The following is a 16,447-nucleotide window of genomic DNA, read 5'->3' as shown; positions in this document are numbered from 1 at the left end:
GATTGCGGTTACGACAATTACACTGAAGATTCCGCAGGTGGTTATGCTGCGTACGATGCTTAGTCCAACCATAGAGTGGAACCGCCCTTGCATCATTTTTTAGATTTATACTTATAGAGATGTTGTCTATAAGATTGAGAACAATTTAGTTACTCATTGTGCTTGCTACTGGGATTAGTTTTGATTCCTTTTCCTTTTCTTTCTGAACTACTTTTCTGTTGTTAGTAGAGTGAGATTTCCGCCTCACTTTACTTTATGATTTAGACATTTTGATTGTCTTTCGTACTCTGATGATATATGATTTATCCCTTCCTTATTTGGATCTCTCATTTATACTTTGCACATCAATTATTTATGTTCATGATTATGTTATTGTCTATGTGGGAGGTTGATTTTCTCGATAGTTGATCTTCGGGGCTGTGGATCACACACTCGGGTATGCCAGGTAGGGTACCGGCTGGGTGGATGTCACACCCTCCCTGTACCCAATTAACCCACTCGAGCCTATCTGACACACCCTTCATAACTTTAACTCACCCGAGCCCATTTGGCCCACCCTCCAACCCAATTAACCCACATGAGCCCCCTGGACCACCCTTCATCCCCTATCCTTCCAATGCCCCCTGAAAGCCCTCTTTTCCCAGTCCCCCCTTTGTCAATCTATCTCTTCTTCTTCTTCTCTAGCTATTATACTTTGAACTCCCAGGAGCTTGGCCAATCCCTTCTCCATCCCTCATTCTGCCAACCCCTTTGTTTATGAGTAGCATGTCTCTTGTAATATGGACCTCTCTGTTAATTGCACAATAAAGACATCATTAGGTGTTCTCCACAGCCAATATCTCTATCCATTAGTATACCTAGACCATGATGGCTGTAGAAGAAGCAACTCTATTACCAATGAGCATTTCCAAGTTGATGGACATTTCCTTCCCAATTTACCTAGTGTTTCTAGTCTTCTTTTTCTTTGTTAGGCAGTGTCATAAGGCTTAGTGCCATAGTGTATTGCTTTTTTCCTCTTGGTTCTTGACTAACTTTTGTCCTTTTTGTTCACTCTGCACTCCCGTCCCCCACCCCCCCTACTTTGGTTAATGAATTTAATTTAGTCATCCAGAAAACCACCCTCCCCCTCCTTTGGTTAATGAATTTAGTTTAGTCATTCAAAAAACCACCGTCCCCATCCAACTTAAAATGGAATAACACTTCAAATTTTTTTTTTATTCCAAAAAAAGAAAAAATAGAGATCATAAAAATGAATAAATCATTTTATCGTCGGATTCTTTAAAAACATCACCATCCATCATTATATGGAAACTACCCCTTGGATGCGATTAACGAGTCAAGCGACTTGCAAAAGTAGACGAATTTAAGCGTCCAAGTGTAGGTTTGATTTAAAGAACGAAAAGTAAAAATCAAATATTCTATTTCGATGGTTACGAGTCTAGGTGAAAGGAAGGTTCCTGCAATCCTGTAGCAATAGATTTTCTCAAGGACTTTGATGACGAGAAGAAAACCTTTTCATACTTTCAACACTTCCAAACAATCTTCCAGGACTTCAAACCTTTCTCCAAGTTTCAATGGGGAGCCAAGGTCTTCCCATGGACTAGAGAAAGCGAACAACAAAGAAAAAGAAAATTAAGAAATGAAAAGGCGTTAGAAAGAGAAATTTAAAATACCATGGTGGGTTCCTGAAGGGTGACCAGATGACCTAGACCAAGTCATCGATCAATCTCTTCCAAATTATCATTCTTCACGCCGTGTCTGAAGAACACAAATACTTTGAATCATCTCTTGTATTTTCTAATTACGTACAAAACCAGAGAAAACCCAACAGGAGTGCAACACCAAGATTCTCGTTTTTCCCTTTAAAGTTCACAAGCTTCTCATCACCCAAGAGAGGCAAAATATGGAAGAGATTTTGTCTTTAATTCTCCATGGCTGCAAGTTAACTAGAGACCTAGAATCAAACTTTTCAATCCTGACAAACAACCCTATTTTACTTTCTAACTCATGTGAAGATATTGTAAGTGTCTTCACCAAAGCTTCTGATCGATTAAAAGCTTTAGCACCTCAAGCTCCAGTACCATCTGAGCTTGAGGCAGGTGTTCAGGAATGGCTGAGGTCTAGTTTCACACCATCCATGGCCGTGGCTTTGAACAGTTTTCCAGCCGCCCAGCAGCTTTTCTCAGATAAGAACCCATTTGATGTGAAATTGCTTATCACCGGGGATGCAGAGGGTTCTTCCTCAATGAAATTGAGAGGTGGAGCTGAAGCTTCTGATCCAGGAAAAAGCCCTGTGATACAACAACGTTCACGAAAGAGGTGAATATAATTTTTTTGTGGAGTTTATATTGAGTGTATTAATTGTGTTTAACAGTGTTGATTAATGTTAATCATGATATATTCTTTGCAGGAAAGGTGGTGCAGAGAAGCATACGGTAAGGGCAGCTGCTCCTCGTATTGGAAACACGGAAATCCCACCGGATGATGGCTTCACATGGAGAAAATATGGTCAGAAAGAAATCCTTGGATCAAGATTTCCTAGGTAATTAATCATCTTTCATCCTTTAGATTCAAAAATGCATTGTGATGATTTAGTTTACCTACTTGATCTTTTCATGTGTTTCTATTGACTTAGCCGCATAGACGTAGTAGATAAAAAAACTTTAAAAGCCCTTAGTGCTTTGCAATATCATTGAAGATAGACTTGAACAAGCCTCGAACATAATACAGTTGAGTTTAGGGTTTAAGCAAAATCTTGCTTAAAGCAATATACCCTGAGAATCTAGTTTAGAATTCCAGACTGTTACTTCCAGCTAGCACTTCTAGACAACAATATGTTCTACCGTTAATAGATTCTTCTTACTTTATGCGGTAAAATGTGTATTTGTCATTGAAAACAATGAAAAGGAACAAGAAACATTTCTCGATGTTCTTTTTTTTTTTTTTTTGGGGGGGGGGGGAGGAGTTGATGGCTACGAGTAGGATTTTAATAGTCTATCTAACACTGACCTAGATTTACCCATCTTTGTTAGATATAATAAATGATGATCTAGGTGTAGGCCCAGATTCTCTCCACCCAGGTGGGTTGTCCACTCATCCTCCCACACTCACAGCTGAGCTTACACACTCAGGCATGCCAAACTATGAGTGTGAGGGGATGGGAGGATTGGCAGTCAGGTAGAGAGGACCCGCATTGACTGACGTGGAGAACAAACATTATCAAGATGAGTGTTAGTCAAATTTTCCATTGGTTGAGGCGAATCATAAGCAAGTTCATCTTTGAGACGAATCTCTTGTGTGAGCAACATTCCACGTAATTCAGCATCTATAACAAGAAAGCCATGAGTGGTGTTGAAAGTGACAAAAAGCTGAATAATCAGGGTACAAACCATTTAAAACATGCAAACAGAGGTCATCATCTGAAACAACCTTTCCAACAGCTGCAAGTTGAATAATGATAGATTTTATGCAAAGGAGGTTGTCATGGATGTTACTGCCCTCGTTTCATATTTTGAACTTAGAGATGGAGGTGAATAATTCGAGTAGAAGATGAGGCCGCATAGGTTCCTTCAAGTTGCCGCTAGACATCTTTGGCAGTAGTACACCAAATGACTTGAGCACGAACTGATTCAGAGAGTGATGCAATAAGCCAGCAGAGAGAAGCTGATCTTGACGTATCCACTTGTTATACTTAGGATTCGGTTGATAAGTAGGTGTAGAGACTCAATTAGAAGAAGAGACAGGGATAGTGGTGGGTGGGCATCGTGAGGAGCCATCCATGATGCCCTACAGTTTATAATTTTTCAAGAGAGGTACAAGTTGAGACCTCCATAGCAAGTAGTTCCTCTGCATAAGCTTGATGGAGAGAAAGTTGTTCAATGAGGGAAATGAATTGGGGGGTTGGGGAACAACCTAGTTCTATAATGCATATTGGAGAAGTCATTTGAGGTAGAGAAAAGAGAGAGAGAAGACATCAAGGTTTACATGGTTTGCTTGAATTCAACCTACGTCCACATGAGAGTTAAGATGTTTTCCACTATGTTCAGAATAAGATGTTACTTGCCCTTTTAGAGAGAATTTGCAGAATCAAAGTCTTTATTCTTCCATCGTCTAGGACTCTGATAGTTGTGATCTTGTGGAGCCCTTGTATTGCAAGTCTTCTAGAGTCTGGTTTTACATGAAGTACTAGATAGGAGTTTGAGATTACATAAAATTTTGACAAGGGTTCTACAAGAATTGTGATCAGCTTCAGACATTACTTTGGATAAGGTAGAGCTCATGTAACCTTCATGTGCATTTGTGGATGAGATAGAGTCCTTTGTAACTTTCATGTACATCTGGGAGAAGATAGAGTCCTTGTGACCTTCGCATACGGCTGTAGATAAGATGAGTTCTTGGATAAGATAAGACTCCTTTGTCTCCCATGTATGCCTCAGAGTTGGTGGCGGCTAGGGTTTTACCAACCCCAGACTTCTACAAAAAAACCCTAGCCACATAAGTCTGAGGAGAAGTGACAGCTAGGGTTTTGGATGACTTTCCAGAAATGTCCTTAACAATATAGTTGTTGAATGTAGTGAGTCCCATTACTTTAGGGCTTGTTTGGTTTCAAATCTTGAAATCTTTATATTCATGAATGCGAGATTTATACCCGTTTGGTTGTAAAAATCCTTGGATTCATGAAATCTAGAGATTCATCTTTTTACACTAAAAACGTGAATCTGTAGATTTATGGTATATATAGAGATTTCATCCCTACTATAAAAGCGCTAAATGTTTGTCCCATAAAAATCACGTTTGATTAAACAATTTTTTAAGATGATTCCACAAATTTCATTCCATAGATTCACGTTAACCAAATAGTTAATTTTATGAATTATGGCTCGTAGATTTGAAATCTCTAGATATTTGAAATCTCCAGACTCATGTAACCAAACAAACCCTAAAGTTTGTTATCAAGAATTAGGAAAATTGATTTACACTATAAAATTCAATGTACACCATAAAAGCACTCTTCGAAATCATACCTTGTATGCTAAAAATATAAAGTGGGTGTTGTGATTATTAAAAAAAAAAGTAGAATTAGTATTCCTAAAACAAGAATTATTTCTTGGTTTTCATACTTGTTTTTGAAAGGGAATTGGGTAGAAGGGATTCACATCGTTTACTGTATCAACGTAGTAGAAGATTCAATTTTTGAATGCCATGTGTTAGAACTAGTGATTCAGTAATTTAGATTATATCGGATGATGTTGTACTTAGAATTTTAAATAAAATAAAAATAAACTTTATTTATATTTTTACCATGGTTAGTGGTTGTTTTGGAATCCGGATCTTCTCAGCTTCCTGACCACAAAAATCAGTGGGTCTCATTGCTGAAAAAGTTTTTTTATTTTTTTATTATTTTCCACAAAGTGTTTTTCACCGTGAGCCCCCCTGGTTCTTGTGGTCAGGAAGCGTCGGGGTCGCTGATCCGAACTCGTTGTTTTGTACCTTGAGTTTTTACTATTTACCTTGGGTAATGGTTGTAATCCTATTTCATGAACTTTTTTAATTTTACTTTGTGGTAAGCTATAACTTCTTCAAAGCTAAAACTTTCTTTTTTTGGTATATTCAAAGCTAAAACTAGGAATCTTCAAAATGGTGGAAGCCGGAAAAATAAGTAGACCCAAAATTTCCATAAGTAAATTTATTTCGCCCTGAGTTTGACTCAAAAGATTTGAGTTCCGACGGTGGATGTCGGTTATCACGAGGGCGTTGACGGCGCATTCAAGCATTGCCGACGTGCATGACCAACGCTCCGTTTGGTTCTCATTCCTGAAATTGGATTGCATGTGTTGGCAGCAGAAGAAGCTCAGATTACATGTTTGAGAGAGAGAGAGAGAGAGGCTGCGATAGAACTCCCAAGAGTTGAGTTGCAGGTTTGTTGGTCAGAGTCAGGTGCTCTCCCTTTGCTCTCCCCCTAAGACAATCCATGCCTGGTTGGTGACTGAGGTTTGATGGCCCTGGGCACGGCCTCAAGTGGCCGCCACCTTCCACTTTGAACGCCTTTGGTAGCCGTTTCATTCTAGAAGAACTAGTTCTTGTGTAAAGGAGATTATTCTTGAAAATGGGCACTTGATAAATTGTTCTGGAAATATTTCTCAATCAGAGTCCACCATGGAAAATCTTGGTTTTGAACTGGGGCATGTCATGAGAGCAAGGTAAGACGATTTTATGAACAAAGTGTTGACTGTTTCCAGAAATCTTATTGTGGAGACTATTTTATCAAGTTTATGTTCCCCAAAAGAATAAGTCTTAGGCTGCGTTTGTTTGCTGGAATAAAAGTGGGGTGGAAAAAAAGGGGTGGGAAAATTCTTGAAAAATGTGTAAATTTCTTACTTTTCCTTTAAATCCTAAAATGGTAGAGTGTTTGGTTGCTTGGGGTGGGAAAGTGGGAAACAAGGTTCCTTGAATCAAGGAACCTTGTCTGCTGATGTGGCAGTTCAACTTTCCCACCCCATGCTATTTTAAAACCCCACATATTTGGTGGGATTTTGTGGGAAAGTTGGGAAAAGTAAAAAAGTGGGACCCACCTGATCACTTTTCCACAAAAGCTTTTCCTTTTCTTTTCTTCTCCCTCACCCCACTACATGTGGGACCCACATGTTTTTTTTTCCCACCCCTTTTTTCCCACCCCACCTTTGCAAACAAACGCAGCCTAATGACGTTTTCGAATGTCGGTTATCTTTCTATTCTATAAAAAGATGGGAGATATATCCTTAACTAGACTTGTTTTTCCCAATAAAGAAATATCGCAACAAAAGAAATTTAGAATCCACGACCTCGTTCCTCCACAAAACTCGTCACCAACAAATCCTCCTCAATCTTGTGGGAAATGAAGTAATTCTACAACCCAAATGCCGTTGTGGATGGATGGTTGAAGATAGAGATAAAAAAACACAAGGAGAAGAAGAAAAAAATTCTCATAAAGCTATCTTCCTCGTTTTTCCGTTTCTTGGAGAGAGAGAGAGAGAGCGAAAGTTATTTCCCAAACCGAATCCGTAACTCAAATTGTCCGTGGAGTGATGCGGCAGTTACCAAAATATATCCCTATATTTTGTAACCGCTCAATAAGTGAACTTCCACATTTTCCCTTGGGCATATTAATAAATGCCAACATCTCCCACTTGCACAAGGGCAAGTGTCAATCTCTATGTCATAGTGAGTCCCAAACACACATGTATATCCCAGATATACACATTTCGATCTCTCTATCACAGTGTGTTCTAGACACATGTATATCCCAGATATACACATTTTGATATCTCTACTATGTATTTCAGATACATAGACCACTTGTGTTACAGACATCAACATCTACAAGTTATATTGGTAAATGGGTCAAGCGATCAGTGATATACCTGCACTCGTGAGCCCCAAACTATAAACCTTACTAGAAGGTCAGAATGACAACACATCAAATAAGCATTAGCACACCACAATGTCCTAGGTTTATTTAAACTCACCATACAAAAGGTATCTCGGTCCCTTTAAGAGATCACCTTCTTATCCTTAAAATGTTTGCTATTGTAACTAATACAGCTGGCACCAGCAAACACTCTTAAGGTGCAGATGAATCAAACATTTCATTTTGCCCCATACCATCACTACACTTGGGGTTAATTCTTTTTCTGGTAATGCCCTTTAGGTCGAATCAATCATGACCATAGGTAACACCTCAAAGTAGCCACATCAACCCCTCGTTTTATGACGTTGTCAAAAGTCACTAAGGACACTAATGGACCATAAAGTCTAGGACTCACACAATGAAAGTAGCAGGGATCCATCCTCTCATTTCCAATGATCGCTAAGCACACATAGCATGGTATACATGCTATGGTGGAACATTCTATACACAATAGAATGTATGTTTCTCCCAACACCATACAGGTCTTAGTCTAGTAGCAGCTCTTACGCTTAACTCGAGTTTCTTTATTGTCGCTACCCCAGCGCCACATAAAGTAGCCGCACATGGATTCTATAGGCAATATGAATAGTGGGAACATTCATGTCGATTCTCTTCAGAATAGAGAAACTCATCTTGATTCCAAAATCAAGGCAACAACATGATTATGAATCGACCTACACTAGGTCATTCACAATCTGTCTCATCTCTGCTCGCTTCCAAAGCGCCAGAGGAAAATGCTCGTGTGAGTGAGCCATTCTCATTCTTATTGACATATCACGTTTTATGCTAGAAGAACACAATCACATAAAAAGTGAAAAAACAAATGCTGGAATGAACTTATATTACACAATAATAAAAAAGTTTCAATATATAAATAAGTCACATTCTATGCAAGCCAAGGACTTTACACGAGAAATAAAAACATCATTGGCTATAGGTTTGGTAAGAGGGTCAGCTACCATCTGTCTAATAGATATGTGCTTAAGTACAACTTTCTTCCTTGCTACAATGTCTCTAACAAAATGATATCTCACTTGTAAATGTTTGGTCTTCCCATGATTCTTGGGGTCCTTGACATAACTAAGAGTTGCCGTACTATCACAAAAGACAAGGGCAAGCTCTTTGGATGTCAATAAAAATCCAGTAAGACGTAGGAACCTCCTCAACTAAATCAACCTCCTGTACCGCAACTGAGCATGCCACATACACTGCTTCCATGGTCAATAGTGCTATACAAGTCTGCTTCTTGCTACACCACAAAATGGCCCCGCCATTTAGCAAGAAAGCATATACAGATGTTGATTCACTCATCAATGTCTCCAACCCAGTCGGCATCGCTATAGCAAACCAATCGCAAATCCAATCCTTAGTAACACAGCATGTAGTTACTCGTTCCTCTAAGATATCTCAATATCCTCTTGACTGCTTTCCAGTGCTCCATGCTTAGGTTTGATTGGTACTGACTAACCAAACCCATTGTATAACAAATATCCAGCCTACTAGTACACCTCATAGCGTACATAAGGCTACCCATAACACTGGAATATGGAACTCTTTTCCATTTTGGTTTTCTACTCTAGAGTCTTAGGATCCGTGTCAAGCTCAAATGCAAACCCTTCTTCACTGTAGTATCTATTGGTTTGTTGTTGTGCATCTGGTATCTCTTTTAGACATTGTCAATATAGGTCTCTTGAGATAAACCCAGTAATCACTTTTGCCTATTCCTGAAAATCTTTACACTAAGCACATAGCTTGCTTCAACCATGTCCTTCATATCAAAAGTGGAAGATAACCCTTTCTTAATGGTTTCCAATAGCTCCTTGCAATTTCTAGCCATGAGTATGTCATCTACATACAATGTCAGAATGACATAATTACCATTAGATCTCTTGGTGTAAACACAGTGGTCTTCCTCAAGCATGGAAAAATCATTTTTCATCATAGCTTGGTGGAAGCACACATTCCATTGTCTAGATGCTTGCTTTAAGTCATATATGGATTCTTGAGCTTGCACACTTTGCGCTCTAGTCCCTTCACTTCAAAGCCTTGAGGTTGATCCATATAGATCTCTTCCACAAGTTCTCCATTGATAAAAGCAATCTTTCCATCCATCTAGTAAAGCTCCAAGTCCACCTGAGCAACAATGGCTAATATGAGGCGGATGGAGGCAAACCTAACTACAGGGGGAAAAGTTTCCTTATAATCAACACCCTCTCTTTGGGTGTAGCCCTTAGCCACTAAACGAGCCTTGAATCTCTTAATAGATCCATCCGCCTTTCTCTTAATCTTGAGAACCCACTTGTTCCCAATTGCCTTTCGGCCTAGCTATAAATCAACCAAGTCCCAAACATGATTAACTTTCATCGACTCCAACTCTTTCTCTATTGCTTTCAACCATTCCTTTGAGCTCGTTCCCGCAAGAGCATCTTGTACGCTCTTCGGTTTCTGCTCATCGAATGGAGTCATCTTAGTCACATCACAGTCAGTCACTTCAAGAGCTACCATGTAGGCTTCATCCTCTCTGTTGAAACTTCGACAAGGAACTAGCCTGAGCTCACTATAGTGAAAATGCATGTTAGATTGATCACCCTCTGAGGGAGCTATCACATCTGCACTCCCACTCCCACTAGGATCTCTTGGATGAACCCTAGGTTCATTATCCAGAATCTAAATCCTTGTAGTGACAATATCACTATCTTGTGTTTCAAAGAATTATGATGATTCTTTATTAACTCCTGCAAGAGATGGAAAATAATTTTCCAAGAATGTTGTATCCCTAGACTCGAGTTTCGTTCTCCTCTGACTCTCATCTAGCCGAATAAAGACATGGCCATTCGAGTGTTCAGAATATCTCACAAAGATTCTTCCTCTGGGTCCAAGCTTCCCATATTGGTGAGAGGTAGAGTGAACAAGTGCTGCACAACCCCATGCACACATGTGACTCAAATCCGGCGTCCTTCCAGTCCACAACTCATATGATGTGGAAGAAACCAATTTGGTTGGAATCTATTGAGGATATAGTCTGCAGTTTGTAGTGCATCTCCCCAATAAGAGATGGGTAGGTTTGCCTGTGCCATCATGGATCTCACCATGTCTAGGAATGTTCTATTCCTCCTCTCCGCAACCCCATTTTGCTGTGGAGTCCCTGGAATAGTAAGTTTCCTAGATATCCCCTTTTCATCACACAACCCTTTGAACACATCAGAGAGATATTCTCGACCTCTATCCATTCTAAGAGTTTTAATTTTTTTTATCTAATTGATTCTCAACTAAGCTCATGAACTTCTTAAAACATTCTAGAGCTTCTAACTTATGAGAAATTAGATAAATATGACCATACTGTATATAGTCATCTATAAATCTGATGAAGTAAGCTTGTCCTTTTCTAGTATGCACATTTATGGGGTTCACACACATCTGAATGGATAAGTTCTAGAGGAAGAGAGGCTCTCAAAGCCTTTTTGAATGGTTTTCTAGTTGCTTTCCTTGCTAAAGATGATTCACACGTTGACAAATCAGATAGTGAACCTTGGCCCAAGAGGCCTTCTCTTGCCAACTTGTTCATCATATCTAAACTAATATACCCTAGTCTAGCATGCCACACAATATAATCTATACACAATATTTTGGCACATAAAAACACTACTAGAATCAGATAAATAATCAATGGTATCTAATACAATAAAACCATTATGTAGAAAACCACAACCATAAATTGTATCACCTATATATAAAACCAAAGAATTGTTCTCAATACAACTCTAAAACCACGTCCCATAAGAAAATTAACAGAAAAAAGATTCCGCAGAATGTCCGGAGCATACATTAAATTATGGAGTAAGAGCATCTGGCCACTCTGCAAAACTAATTTGCATGTGCCAACGCTATGGACCTCCACACTCGAGTTGTTCCCTATTGTTACTCTTCTATTTCCTCTTGAAATACGACGGTATTCCACAAAGCTCGAGCGTTCCCTTGTTATGTGTTCTATCGCCCTGAATCAACAATCCATAAAGGACTTAATTCAGCAAGCAATGAAGTGCTTGTTACATAACAAGATGAGGTATAACACAAAGTATATACCTCTTGCTCAGTGCAATCACGAGCAAAGTGACCAAGCTTCCGGCAATTGAAGCAAATCAAAGACGATTTCTTTTTGCCAGCTCTGGTTCCCTTGGAACGCTTGGGGCCATTCTTGTTTCTGTTCCCACCCTTGTTACTTTGCCTGGAATGTTGCCTGCAGCCTTTTGGTGCTTGCTTCAGCAGCAAATACTTTAGTGGGAGGGGCATCAGCCAACATCCGATCCTCCTTCGGCTCAAGGTGCTTGGCAGCTTGATCAAAAGTCTTGATATCATCAGCATGAGTCAAGAAGATCGTCATGTGCTCCCAAGTCTTTGGCAGTGATCTGATGACTGCAGAGACTTGTTCTTCATTAGTCTTTTGGCGCCCACATGCACTCAACTCACTTATCATGTTGCACATGATGGTAAAATGCTACCTCATGGTGTGACCCTAGTGAATCTTATAACCATCAAAAGTGAGTCCGAGCTTGTGGCCTCTGGTGGTGGAAGTCCCTCCATACTGGAACTTCACAGCCTCCCACAAAGACTTTGCAGTCCTATGCTTCAAATCGAATCATCAGATCATCCCTCATAGAGCTCAAGATGGTAATCCTAGCTACCCTGTCCTTCCTCTTCTAGGCATTGTAAATCTCAAGGTCCATATGATGCTGTGCAGTGGTACCTTTTTCAGGTTGGGACACGGTTCGGTTTATCATTTCCAGCATATCCTGCTCTTCTAGGAGATATTGCAGCTTTCGGTGCCAAAGGTCATAATTCCTCTCATTCAGCTTATCTCATTTGGTGAGGTCAGCAACAATGCTCTTGGTAGTAGCCATTTAAACTAGAGACAATACATGCAAGGATGAGTTCTACTTTTCTAGCATAAAACATAAGCAACAAATTCACACTAGCATGATCAACCTATGGGATAAGCATTTGAACAAAAATAAATGCTAAGAAACAACCAATCAAATCCTCATGCAAATCCACATAGAATTTATATACTAGTTTCATTATGTGCTAAAAGCATGATTAAATAACCCAAACCAAAATCGTTTCGCTTCTTACCAAAGTAAAACATAAAGTCATGCTCTTGCTATGAGATGGTTCACACAGAATGCTTCTACCTCAATAGCTCCCATTTAGCCCTAGTAGGCTTTTAATCCCCAAACATCACTCAAAATGTCAGGCTTTAGGTGTCTAGAAAGTCAGAAACACCTTCTGAACTAGAGGACTGTTAAACGGATTCTGAGACGGACTCTAAGATGGATCGCAGTCTGGGAGTCCGTCTGCTCAGATGGACTTCCAGCTCACCAGACGAGAATTCCATCTAGTCCTTTGTGACCAGATGGTCCTCTGTCTGGTCCTCTGCAGACTAAACAGCCATTGTGTACACCTTGTAAAATAAAAAAAATAAAACTTATTCTCATGGTTATCAATTCATGCATGTTATTACAGAAATGAAATCACGAGAAGCCTCTTATTGGGAAAAAAAAAATTTAGGGTTTCTATTAAACCTTGGATCCTCCATTGGATCCAATCTAAGGAACAACAAACAATTCAGGAGGAACTAAGAACCGTGGCAACCTGGGCTCGATGCCAATGTTGATTATCTTTCTATTCTATAAAAAGATGGGAGACAAATCCTTATCTGGATTCGTTTTCTCAATAAAGAAATATCACAATAGAAGAAATTTAGAATCCACATCCTCATTCCTCCACAAACTCGTCACAGACAAATCCTCTTCAATCTCGCAGAAAGGGAAGTAATTCCACAACCAAATACCACTGTGGATGGATGGTTGAAGATAGAGATTATAAAAAATAAAAAATAAAAATAAAAATAAATAAATAAAATAAAAATGGAAGAAGAAGAAGAAATTCTCAGAGAGCTATCTTCCTCATTTTGCGTTTCTTGGAGAGACACAGAGAGAGCGAAAGATATTTCCAAAATTGAATCCGTAACTCAAATTGTCCGTGTAGTGATGCGAATATTTCCCTATATTTTGTAAATGCCCAATAAGTGATATTCCACATTTGCCTTTGGGCATATTAATAAATGCCAACATCTAGGAAAGGCATTCACCACTTTTCTTGTTCTTAAAAAAAACAAACTAATAGATTGTTTTAACAAAAATTTTCCGTACCATTATTTTGTTCTCCAAGAATAGAAGAATGTCATAATTGTTCTCCAAAAACATTACAAGCACATCTTTGTGTCTCTCCACGTCTATCATTCTATTCCTCTTTGGTTTTTTTTTTTTTTTGGTAAGATTCTATTCCTCTTCGTAAGAGAGAGACGCACAAATGTATACCCCACATCCCAGAAAGGGCCTCATCACTCTTAGAAATTTGTGGGATTATTTTTATAAAACAAACGCCCTAGATCGATTGTTGTAGCATCTCCCCTCTTTTTTTTTTGGTAAAAAGATATTTTATTAGAAAAAAAGAACTACGGAGGAAACCACCCAGTTGGCAACAGCATCTCCCCTCTAATGATTGCAGTTTTGGGTGATCTTAGGCTGCACACGTTGTAGAGGATCCGCTCCCTTATTATGAAACATTATAAGAAGCATTAAGTGTTATAATTTGATGACATGTTTTCTTATTAGTGTAAATTGAGAATAATTTCCCTACACATTAAGATTTGTAATCTCATTAATAAAGTTGGATTGAAAATGTTTAGTCGAATATGACATTTCTCATCCTTGTATCTCTCAAATTTTTTATTTTAAATCTTTTCGTTCTCATTTGTACGAAAGAAAACATGAAATATAGACTTAATGGTCAAAGTCCAGACCTCACGATATTTGCTCAGTCAATGATCTCCAATGGTTAGGTATGACTTGGTCTTTTACCCAAAAAAAAAGGTATGACTTGGTCTATAAAGCTACGCAGGTTTTGACTGGCATCGTTCAGGGCAATCCAGCCCAACCTACAATCGACCCGGTTCACTAATGCCCAACCTTCCAAGGCATTGAATTTATATTTATTTACCAAAAAAGAAGAAGAAATAATTGCACTTATTTTATGCAACCGCTCTCCTACTAAAGATTTTACACTACTGACTTATTGTGGTGAAGACAAATTTTCATAATAAATATTCTGGTGTATGTTTAGAGGCCTAAACATGCTCAGATCACGTTTGGCCGCTATTGAGTTTCTAGCTATAGGAGTATTTGTTTTTTTTCCCTTGAAGTAGGGTTTTTCACCTGCATTTGTATTTATATTTTTTTAGAACATAAACTTCTTTAAAGTGTGGAAGTGTTGGCATGTTTCCAACTAAGCCACCCCAGGGGTTACTCTCTGCATCTATAGTTAAAAGTGTTTTAACATGTTGAAAGAGGTATAAAACTATTAGGGTTGTGTTATGCTTTTCTCTTTAATTAAAAAAACTGTTACTGCTCGGGTGGAGACATATCGAGTGAACAACGTAAATTTTGTCTCATCCATGTGTTTGTGCACAGACTTGTTAACGTGACTTTTATTGAACCTCACATCAATACTGAATTCTTTATTCTTTGCAGGAGCTACTATAGGTGCACCCACAAGAGCTTCTACAATTGCAATGCCAAGAAACAAGTCCAACGACTAGATGACGACCCAAACACCTTTGAGGTAACCTACTGCGGCCACCACACCTGTCTTATGTCCTCCACCGCACCGTCAGTGCCGCCGCCACCAGCTTCTGCCACTTCCCAGTCAGAACCACTTGAAGTTGATCCAACACAATCCCCACTTCGCCAGAGAAGATGGAGATCCCTAGAGTTTGAACCCAACACCCCAACAGACCTACATTTGCGAATATCAGCTAGCAACATCAACGTAGCTGGTGGTTCAAGCAGCACCAACCACCCTCCAACCACTGAAGGTCAGCGACCTCCTTCACAATCACAAGCGCGTGATGGTAAAGAAGCAGAGTGGCCAGTGATGGATCTCGCCGATGCCATGTTTAATTCTGGGAGCAGTAGTAGTAGCATGGATGCTATTTTCTCTTTCATGCAAGACAAGTAGATCACCTTTCAGGACATTACATGAGTAGTTAGGTCCACACAGATTATTCATTCTTTGAAGCTGATGAGTTACTTCATCTGCACATCAATAACAGAAAACAAAATATATTGGCCAATTTTGTTACTTATTCCAAAAATGAAAGATGGTTAGCAAAGAAAATTATTTTGGCCTCAAAACCCCTTAGGGGCTATGCTTGTGTTCTTAAGATTAGGAAAGGAGCAACATTAGATGTCACATCCATCCAGCCGGTACTCTATTTGGAATATCCAAGTGTGTGATCCACAGTCTGGAAGATCTAGTATTCGAGGAAATCATCCTCCCATATTCATAATAGTATAATCAAGAACAAGATTAAATCAAATGTTAACTTTATTAATTAAACTATCCAAACAGATTCAAGAATACAATCAGTGTGCAGAAAATGATACCAATAGAATAAATCAAAATGTAGAATGAAGCGAAAACTCATTCCACAACAGCAGCGGAAAGTAGATCAAAATGTTACAAACGGTTCCCAAAAGAAAAAGGGGAATGGACAACTAAAGTCTCAGCGAAACTAATAAACATCAAAAGAAGGATGGAGCGATATTCCATCGCTAGCACTCAAGTGATAAAGCCGAACTACTCCTGATAAGTATCAGTCTCGTATTGATAGTCTTTACCAACGTAGTCACCATAGTCAGTATAGTACGAGTCATCAACTTGGTCTTCAAAGTACTGACCATCATAGTCAATAGTTGTAGTATTACTGCGCAGAAAAGTCTAACATAAGATATTGCAAAAAGGAGTGAGTTCAAAAGAACTCAACAAGGCAGTTCAATCCATAATAACATAATAATACATGGAAGCAAACCATACAGTATGCAAAATGATATGAAACAAACAATGCAGATATGCTTCTAACTCTATGTATGCTGGTCTCTA

The 16,447-nt window shown here is 39.0% G+C and overlaps 1 protein-coding gene across 1 annotated transcript; it reads left to right on the top strand.

The window, feature by feature from the left end:
* Positions 1-1,828: 1,828 nt before the first annotated feature.
* Positions 1,829-15,703, top strand: LOC149030272 (WRKY transcription factor 55-like). Its single transcript, XM_089152661.1, has 3 exons — positions 1,829-2,319; positions 2,411-2,542; positions 15,037-15,703. Exons 1-3 carry the CDS (start codon positions 1,904-1,906, stop codon positions 15,521-15,523), a joined length of 1,035 nt encoding a protein of 344 aa, XP_089008787.1. The 5' UTR covers positions 1,829-1,903; the 3' UTR covers positions 15,524-15,703.
* Positions 15,704-16,447: the final 744 nt, after the last annotated feature.

Source organism: Hakea prostrata, chromosome 1 (genome assembly GCF_041222555.1).
Source record: "Hakea prostrata isolate BN-2017 chromosome 1, UWA_Hpros_2, whole genome shotgun sequence".
Classification (NCBI taxonomy): Eukaryota; Viridiplantae; Streptophyta; class Magnoliopsida; order Proteales; family Proteaceae; genus Hakea; species Hakea prostrata.
The sequence above is the reverse complement of the archived record's forward strand: the minus strand, read 5'-3'. Positions and strand labels throughout refer to the sequence as shown.